Source organism: Poecilia mexicana, unplaced genomic scaffold (genome assembly GCF_051168715.1).
Source record: "Poecilia mexicana isolate PSO_F unplaced genomic scaffold, ASM5116871v1 scaffold_16, whole genome shotgun sequence".
NCBI lineage: Eukaryota > Metazoa > Chordata > Actinopteri > Cyprinodontiformes > Poeciliidae > Poecilia > Poecilia mexicana.
Window position 1 is genome coordinate 1,368,506 of NW_028263385.1, and position 9,992 is coordinate 1,378,497.

The following is a 9,992-nucleotide window of genomic DNA, read 5'->3' on the forward strand; positions in this document are numbered from 1 at the left end:
TTTGTTACTCTGACGTTGGAAGTTCTTAATCTGTATTTCTGTTTCACATTAAGCCTCAGTTTTCATTTTAATGTTGACATTCTGCATAAAAATGTTTAATCTCTGTGTTGGAATATTAGTCTCGTTTTCTCTCTCCACTTAGAATAAGATCAGATTATGACCATCAGATTATTAGAGTAATGATGTAATACCTTGTATACAGAAATGAATGACACAGTTGATATTCCTGCATGAATCTTTAAGAGAGCAGTTAGATAGATGAAACCTCGTGAGAGTAACGCTCACAGATGAATTTGTTCAGAAACACATTATCTGCTTTCTTCCAGCTCTCTGAGGGATTTTGTCTCGGAACCACCAGAGCTTTTGGTGCCGGAGTGGTGACCGTCTGCTTCATCCAGAACCTTTAAAACAGAAACATGAACCTCAGGACATAAAATAAAATCACACAGCAGCTCATTGACATCAAACTGATAACTGTCAGCATCTACATGTTTTGCCATTATATAAATAAGAAGTATTTTTAAAAAGAAGCCAGACGAGTATTAATTTAAAGGAGTTGAATGTACTTACAAGATTTTAGATTTAGATGTCTTTGTTTTTACAATTGCATCTAAAACTGTTGAGACACTTTCTTATATATTTTTAACAAACAAATTATCTAAAAAAAAAGTCAAACACTTAATCAGAACTATAACAAATATATTTTATCCAATTTCAACATGAAATCCTTCTTTCAATGATGCATTATTAAAATTATTCCTCCTTCTGAACAGATTTCTTCAGATTTCTGCGTTTATAAACCAGATGTTTAATCTTGATCTCCCCTGATGTAACAATGACCCTCACCCATCCTGTTAGAGGAAGAACACTTCAAATGCCCTGATTACTGACCTCAATGTTTCATTGGATGCTACAATAATGGCCTAGTCCAAGGAAGCCTCCAGGAGGTTCAGAGAAACCCATTAGCATTAAGAGAAGCACAAAGATACCAAATGACCTGAATGTTCATAGAGTTACAGCTGGAAGAATAAAACCCAACTTTAAAGTTACAGGGACAAAGCCTACGCCCCCTGGTGGCAGAAACAGAAAGCCGCCACATTCCCAAGGAGGTCAAAAACCATCGACTGACTGCAAAAGACCAGCAGCAAGGCTTGGTGGCATCAGCCACAGAGGTTTCAGGTCCCACAGTGAGGACAGACTGAGGACTGAAGGTCTCCATGCCTGAACTCAACCACCTGCAGCACCACTGACCCAAAGGCACAAGAAAACCCAGCTGCAGTTTGCTCATAGCTATAACAGGAAGATAAAGAACGTTTTTGTTTTTCCAAAGCTGGAACTTCTTGAGCAATGAACCTAATCATGTCCACCAAGGTTTGGTTTTAGAAGAAGTCCTGGAGATCCTGGAGTCGATGTCACTCAGTACATTTAACTCTTCTACAATCTTGACAAAATATATTTACATTTTTACCTAAATATGTATATTTTTAGATCGTAGTTCTTACCCAAGAGTATCTGCACGTCCATTAATCCAGGTCCAGGTGTTGTTAACATGTTGTAACCCAATCCAGTATCCGTGGTAAATGTCAAAGTAGTATTTGGTGTGATTGCTGACAAATTTCTGTGAACAAATTTTGTGTACATCATCATAAATCTTATTACTTTAAGCCCTCAGTTTTTCATAAACTTCCAGATTAGCTTTAAGCTACTATAGATGCGTCAGATTCTACCTGCTCCTCCAGATCACCAATTACAACCAAACGTGCCAGTCTGTCCTGACAGAACCTTTGACTTTGTTCCCAGGTCTTCCAAGGAGCTGGTTCATCATAAAACAGGTAGCATTTTTGCCTGGAGTGAATCCAGTGATCCGGGCACGGCCCACACTTTGGATCTATTACACAAGAGGAAAGAGGAGAAAAAAAGGGAAACTTTGGTAAAAATAATATCAAATAAAAATAAAGTGTACATTTTTAATGTTTAGATAGTCAAACTTTCTCAAGTAAAGATTACAAAGGTAGAATGCAGATCAATATTGGAAGGTGATTAAATTAAGCTATCATTCCAGTTAGAAGTGGCGTACCATAGGGCTCTATGCTCGCTTAAAAAAATTCTCCAGAATCAAAAGTTTGCTGCAACTCTGTTGCTAATAAATCACTTTTACTGGATCAGTTTGTTGTCAGACAAGTGGTCTTCTGCTCTCTACCGGTGATAATAATGATCAGGTAAAGTGGCTTCCAGAAGTATTCATGCACCTTAAACTTTTTCATATTTTGTCACATTACAACCACAAACATAGATAAATTAATTGGAATTTAATTTGAATCCTGAGCACATTATAGGTTGTGAATACTTTTGCAAGCCACTGTAAGTCTTGAAAATTGTTTGTAATTGAAGATTATAACAAAAAATGAAGAGTTCCAAAGGTAATATAGAAATCTAATCACATCTGTTGATCTCTAGGTTGAGTGCGTAGATCTGTCCCTCCATTATCTCAGTTTCCACAAGCAGCTGCTTTTTTTTTATTGTAAGGTCACTGATATTTTCCAGCACAGTGATCGTCCTCACACTCACTAAAGAAAAACACAAATTGGTTAGAGAGGCAGTGAATCCATCTGTATCAGAGAAGCAACAACATTTTCAGTTTCTCTCTCAGATCTTTTCAGGATATCAGACAGTATTCTCAGGTTAGAACCAAAGAACAATAAACTGATTTAATATTTCAACAGTAGAACTGTTGCTCTGCAGCAATAAGGTCCAGGGTGTAGGAGCCATATGTACATTTTTGGAGCTTGGTACAGAATGTTGTTTTTTTTGGTGTGAGTTTGATATTTTTTGCTCTGCTGTTTGATGGGTATCTGTGGTTGTATTGTGCTTGAGCTTGTTGTGTGGTGCCTTTTGATTAGTTGTTTTGTTTAATTAGTTTATGAAAGATTAGAGCATGCTCACTATAGAAGTCTGGCACCATTAGAGGAACAAAGTCTTTTTATTTCCTTTTGGATTCAGTAAAGACTGAAGAATTACTGTTGGATTCAAGACCTCTTTTTTCTAGAAGAAATGTGTCGTGTCCGAAAGGGCTTTGAGGGGCTAGACTAGTGAGAGCTTGCCACACTTACACAGGGTTTGAATCCTGTATGGAGTCTGTATGCATAAAGTTTGCATGTCCTCAGATTTTCTCTGGGTACTCCGGCTTCCTCTCAGAGACCAAACTCATGACTATCAGGCTGATTGGTCTCTCTAAGCTGCCCTCAGTATGAGTGTGTGTATGGTAGTTTGCTCTGCTAGTATCCGTGTTGCCCTGTGATGGACTGGCGGCCTGTGAAAGGTGCAACTTCCAGTGACCACTAGAAGTAGAACCTGCCCAGCAAGCCTGCATTGACAAACAGTGGATGGATGGATGTTTAATGTGCTAATATTGTGTGCTATACAATTTTATTGCTAATTACACTATTTCATACTTGTGTGGTGCTTTTATGTTGGAAGTCTTCACTTTAATTGGGCTGATTTTCCATCCATCATGAAAAAGAAACCAAGATCCTTAAACTCCTCCACTCCAGGCAGACTACCACCAACTCAGAGGGCAAAGTGCAGAGTCATGGCCTCAGACTCAGAGGAGTTTAGTGCAACCATGGCCTGAAGAAACCAGCAGAAACACATCGTCTATGAAAAAGAGGAGATCCTGAGGTTCACAACCCAGACAACATCGTCCACTCCACAACTTTAGATCTTCCATATTAAACTTTAACACCTTGACAGGTTTCAAACTGGGCAGCATTAAGTTAAATTGATTCTTGGCGAGACTTCAGTGTCCCTGACTTTTTAATCAACCTTCATAACTCCTCCTATCAAGCCGGCCCAAGGCAAATTAAGAGACTGCTTAGGGTCACTAGGGTGCCCTCAAGTGGAACTAATTTATTTTGTCAAGTAATGATATCTATGTGACTATATTAACAGAAACACACAATTTCATTGTAAATTTGTGAGTGTTTTTTACAATAACATATATTTGATCATGTAGATATCATTGTTTATAATTGCCCTTGCCCAGGTTGGTCACTCTTCACTGGTAATATGATCTACAATGAGCATTGCTCATTCAAACCTGCAAAGCACTGGTGGAAGATAAGTTAGCAAAACAATGTCAGAAAAAGGACAAAATCCTTCAGGGACAGAGAAAAGAAGGAGGAAAAAGAGAAAAACTCAAGATAAAGGCTTGTTTTAATGTGTCTTTGCAATGTAAGTTTTATCCAGAAGATTTGTGGAGCTGCTAATAGAAAATTAGCATGATAGAAACCTTGAAAGATCCAGTTCAACAACCAAAAATTTATGCTAACGTCTTTGTATTTGTGTGAAACTGAGTTTTAACTTTAAATGAGTTGAGAATCCTTATATTTCAGAGTTTTTTGGGGGGTTCAACAGTAGTGTGACTATTGTTAACTGCAAACGTACAGATATGACCTGGTGGGCCGGTCTGTCAGTCAAACCTCTCTCACTGTAGAGCAGAAGATGACAGTGGTTGATTTTTAGATGTAAAGCCGATCGGCTTTACATGTAAGAATCGACCACCAATTTCCCAAAATTCAAAAAGTTGGCCCTGATTATTGTCTCCTATATGATACGTGCATCTATATATATAGGATATAATGTAAAGAGCAATGTCAGAGATGCAGTGAGTTTATAGCAGGTGTGGATAATCTAATCATCTCACTGTTATGAGCAGAAATAGAGGGTCCCAAAACCAAATTTGGGCCGGCCATGCCTCCTACTGTTAGACACTTTTATCTTAATGCTTTAAACTACAAACTCTTCATATAGGAAGATATATAATGTGTTGAAATGAAACTTACTGTAGATGAGTGTTCCAGCTACCAGGGCAACAAAAATCCCCAAACCCACCAAATACAGACGAGACCTAGTGAGAGCTGTTGGTTTCTCTTCTTCTTCTTCACCTGGAGGAAACAAAGACGACTCCTTCTGGATTGTTCTGAACAGTGGCTAGACAATTTATATTGATAATACGGCACATCAATGGGGTATCTATTTAGGACACCCACCACTTGGGCAATACCATGGATCATGCTATGCATCAGTGAGAGCAATAAATACGTATCTAACTGCGTGGGTTTATCTGTTTGATGTCATTCTAAGGTAAATAATTAACATCTGAATGTTAGAACTTCCTCCAGCCTGGGACTGTTCATCACTTGAACCTGTACCTGAACTCTGATGTTCCCGAATAAACGTCCAGATAGGAATCAGCCGACTCTCGTCTCCTTAATCAGAAATGAACACAGGGTTTTTAAAATTTAACAAAATCAGTATCATTGATGTCATTTTCAATCAGATTCCTTTCGATAACTTTACATTCTAACATGTTTTTTGAATTCTGCCAGGTTTATAAATAAATACAACAATTTTAGATTTAAGTTTGTATCTTAAACCTTTCCAGTAAAACTTTACCTCTCTGCTGAAAGTTAGATCCCAATTATTTAATTGATCTAACTTTTTGCCTGAGTATTTTGCCTGCTGCTGCCTGATGGGTTAATGCAGGGGTGCCCAATACGTCGATCGACCGGTCGATCGCGGAAAGGTTTTGAGTCGATCTTGGCAGGTGACAAACTGAATGCCGCCAGGACGCTGAGACCAGCACTTCCTCTTCTGACAGGCTTATCAAAAATATTCACTAAGATCCTAAACGTTTGTAGCTTCATTAAAAAAGAATAATTATAAAAAAATCTACGAAATGTGTTTGTAGTGACCATTTGTCCCAAAACTTAAATTCAAAAATCAAAAACCTCAAAACTCAAGTGATCAAAACAAAAAGTGAACCCAACTCAAATAGACATCTGATGCACCGTGGATTTTGATTTACGCAGCCCAAAAGGATCAAAAAGTCGAAATGCAGTTCTTTGGTCGTTTTATTTCACAGTTCAGGCAAAAAGGTTACAGGTGTCACAGGATTCTGCTTCTCCTGCTCCGATTCCTGCACCTGTTCTCTGACTGAAATGACTGGTGACTGATGAGACTGATTCCATAGACTGGTAAAAAAAGCCTTGTGACCACCCACGTGCATAATAAGCTACCCAAGACCCACCTATTTATACCGTGAAATACCCACATCCCAACCTGAAATTAATTAACTAATTAAGTGAATTACTAACCAAAAAACTTATTCAAAATAACTAATTAAACAAAATTCTAATGATAAATCAACTAAAATAAACAAAAAATAAGTATAAACTAAATTTAAATTCTAAGATTTAACTGAAAATGGGGAAATAGCTCCTACAGAGTTAAAATTAATAATCTCAGTAATTATTGTTTCAACAATGTGTTGCGCAATTCAGTGCGTTTCGTTCCATTAACAAAAAAAAGGGGGGAAAAAAGGCGACTCAAAGACCGACTGACGAGCAGAGCAGGAGTTTAAATTAGCTACTCAACCACAGCTGTGTTCATGAGAGGCTTATTAATAATCGAGAAATAAATATCAAGCCTGGAAACCCGATATCGTAACGGACTGAATGTTGCGTTTTTAACGTAATCTATATCTGTATTTGCGTCATGAGATAGATCTCAGGTGGCTGGTGAGAGAAAAAGTAGATCTTGCTCTCAAAAAGTTTGGGCACCCCTGGCTTAATGCATAGCTACTTTGAGGAAAACATGTGCATAAAATAGTAATAATCATCATTTTGTATTGGCATAAGAAGTGCAGGATTCAGAGAGAGAAGGAATTATAGAAATGCTCATTTCTGCTGGCTAGTCTGAAGGAGCTGAGTGGGGAAGTTACCGCTCAGCTGAATGGTTGGCATAGGAGAGTAAAGGATTTCTCAAACATTCATGAAAGAAACACTTCAGAGATGTTTTGGATGAAACAATAACTTTGTATTACTACTAATAATAATTGATTTTACTTATAATGCCTGTATAAGTATCTAATTGAGATGTCAAAGGGCACATTCACATACTGATGATGGGTAGCTACTGGGTTGTAGCCACTGCTGTCCCCGGGCAGTCTGACAGAAGCAAGGCAGCCATTTTGAGCCATCGGCCCTTCTGACCACCATCAGCAGCTGAGACCGGTGAAGTGTCTTGCCCAACGACACAAACGACAGGGACAGGCAGCCCGGGAATCGAACTGGCGAACCAACATAATTGGTTGCAGTGGGAGATTTTCGCCTCCTCTTCTTTGGGGCTTGTTTGTGTCAACAGGTAACTTTACAGTGGAGTTTAAAAAGCTCACGATGTTCCATGTTCTGGACTCTTATTTAATATGCACATGTTCCCATAATTAATATGTTCTAATCTGACCTCCAGTTAAAACAACAAGATGAGTTTCCATTACTGTGCAGGTGATGCAGCTCTACATCACAATGTGAACCACTGAAGCGCTGAGCAGATGCACAGAACAAATCAATGAGTGGATGTGGCATAACTTTCTTCAGCTGAATAAAAACAAAACTGAAGTTGTTATTTTTGGGCCAAAGGAGGATTGACCAAGAGTCAGCATACAGCCCAACATTGATGTAAGTCTATTATCCAAATTGTATTTAATTTCCTTCATTATGCCACAGCAGAATAGCTTCTCCACTTTTTATGTTTTCATCATATGAAGGACTTTGAATTGTCTTAAACTTGATTTGCCGAGAGATTTCTGTGATGATACGAAGACCTTAAAGCTTATATGTGATGTAAAAAAAAAAAACACTATAATGTCCTACATAGAAAAAATTAAGTGCGTTTGGGTAGCACCGTTACTTTTCAGTCCTCATAAAACCTACAATATATAGTCACTTACTTTGAGGAGCAGGTTTGTCTTTGGTGATAGTGACTGTAGAATAAGACTCAGGGTCCACTCTGTCCCCCATCCTTTACAGAGAAAATGATAAAGATTTTAGAAAATGTCCAACGTCTCCTTGAATGATCTCAGCTGTAGCTCACAGGAAAGCAGATTCCTCTTCCACTTTTTAAAAGACAGCTTCAGGGTTTGATGCAGCATCAGAACAGAAAGATAATTACAAAGTCGACCTTCTATCAGAGGTGTGACTAAGTCACTGTGTTGCAAGTCTCAAGTAAGTCTCAAGTCTCTGTTCTCAAGTCAAGTCAAGTCTCAAGTCAAGACAGGCAAAAGTCGAGTCAAGTCTCAAGTCAGGAACCTTTAATTTCAAGTCATTTCGAGTCGTTTTTATTATTATTTTTATAATTTGCAATTATACATAAAATTCAAATAGACCATTTGTTCTTTTTAAAATATGTATTTATCTCAAATGATAGAACATGTGTAGCTGAACACAAAGTATAAAAAACATTTTTAAATTGGACCACTTTATTGTGCAGTTCTGTTAAACTTGATATTCAATAAAAAAAGACAAAAATGCTGACATTTCCACAGCACAATACAAAGAACCATAACAGCAGTTTTTTCCTCTTTTCTCTGACCTGGTCACTGAGTGAACATGTATTTTTATGTGTCCATGTTTGAGTGACATAGGAAACAAAACATATCAACTGAACAATTAACAGAAATCTACAATTGAGGATACTGTATTTCAGTTGACTATTCTGCATTGCATTTGCAAAAGACCAAACTGGCCAAAAGTCTGTCTGTCATTTGTGCACGATGAGGACGTAATTTTTTTTTTTTTTTTCCCCAGCAAAGCTTTACTACTTGGAAATGGGTTCTGTGCGACATGTGACAGTCACGCCGGTCAGTGCATTAAGTCAAAAACAGTTGACTTAATGCACTGACTGCAGTAAACAATATATTGTCAATATAATTTCCCAACGTAGATGTCTTCAAATACACCAACCATCCTTAGATGATACTAGACCCGACTCATCATAATAATGGGACAGAGAGACTCTGTTCCCTGAGTTCAGGTCCAGAATCTGCTTTCTGTTCCGGAGCCCCGCTCACTATCCACCGGCTTCCTGAGCTAACACGGTGCACATTATTTGTGGAGGCATTTGAAGGACCGGATTTATGGTAAATCATCACCAATTTAACCCGGAGTACACATGCTAACACGAAGTTAGCTAAAGTCAACTATCTTACAGCAAAAGAAAAGTGCCACCTACCGATCTTTGTGAAGCTTCAAATGCCGGACAAAGTTGGACGTCGTGGCATCTCCATCCGATATTCTCTTCTTGCATGTTTTACAAGTTGCAGTTCGTTTTTTATTCGAAAGTTCATAACCTACGTAGCCAAAAGAAATTACTCGCGGAAGCATATTCGAGCGGTTATTTCGTCTTCCATTCCCTGAGCTCTGTAGCGTCGCCGCGTTTTTTTTTAAACGTCAAAATCCTGTTAATTTGATTGGTTGTGCTGCAGCTAGTACACATACATACATAAGGAGAGAGGCAAAACAGTGACGGTCTGCGCATATTGATACGGAATGAGTGAAAGTAATTAATGACGCCACTTTATAAATAATGTGTTTTAAATTTTAAGACTTTGAGTAAAAAATATCAAGTCTTTTCAAGTAAACAGCTTCAAGTCGAGTCAAGTCCCAAGTCAATGGCATGAAAGTCAAAGTCAAGTCCGAGTCTTTGAGCATTTTTTCAAGTCAAGTCTCAAGTCGTGATTTTAACGACTCGAGTCTGACTCGAGTCCAAGTCATGTGACTCGAGTCCCCACCTCTGCCTTCTATCACCTGACGAACTAAGGGGGAAATCCCATTTCATTATTGGACGGACAATAAACAGAATTTTTTAAAGAACAATTTTGGGGCCGGCAAAGTTGCGGTGAAATGTAACATAAAATGCGGTTTTAAACGTTTTAATGTATTCAAGATGCAAGACCAAAAAAGACTAATAAGTAATGATGCACATGAAACATGTATTTTCTCAGTAAAACTGTTGAGACCCATAGAAGTCGAACTAAATTTAAATGTTTAGATAAGAGTTTGATTCGTGTCTCAGATCTAATTTCTGCTACACCTACACAAAAATTTAAGGTTCAAAGATTCACCAGGGTTTTTATATTAAAGTATTCAGATTTT

At 38.0% G+C, this 9,992-nt stretch overlaps 1 protein-coding gene across 1 annotated transcript; it reads right to left on the reverse strand.

Moving 5' to 3' along the window:
- Positions 1 to 250: 250 nt before the first annotated feature.
- Positions 251 to 9,627, reverse strand: LOC106912592 (uncharacterized). Its single transcript, XM_088013945.1, has 7 exons — positions 7,790 to 9,627; positions 5,211 to 5,267; positions 4,842 to 4,943; positions 2,442 to 2,567; positions 1,728 to 1,888; positions 1,503 to 1,618; positions 251 to 401 (listed from the first exon to the last, which is right to left on the reverse strand). Exons 1-7 carry the CDS (start codon positions 7,857 to 7,859, stop codon positions 251 to 253), a joined length of 783 nt encoding a protein of 260 aa, XP_087870071.1. The 5' UTR covers positions 7,860 to 9,627.
- Between the last annotated feature and the right edge of the window lie 365 nt (positions 9,628 to 9,992).

Bases quoted from the DNA above. Each gene is read 5' to 3' on its own strand.
- LOC106912592 (XM_088013945.1), bottom strand. From the start codon at position 7,859: ATGGGGGACAGAGTGGACCCTGAGTCTTATTCTACAGTCACTATCACC. The intron at 4,944-5,210 runs GTACAGGTTCAA...TGTTTCCTCCAG, and splicing joins TCGGGAACATCAGAGTTCAG to GTGAAGAAGAAGAAGAGAAA. The intron at 2,568-4,841 runs GTAAGTTTCATT...GTTTTTCTTTAG, and splicing joins AGCTGGAACACTCATCTACA to TGAGTGTGAGGACGATCACT.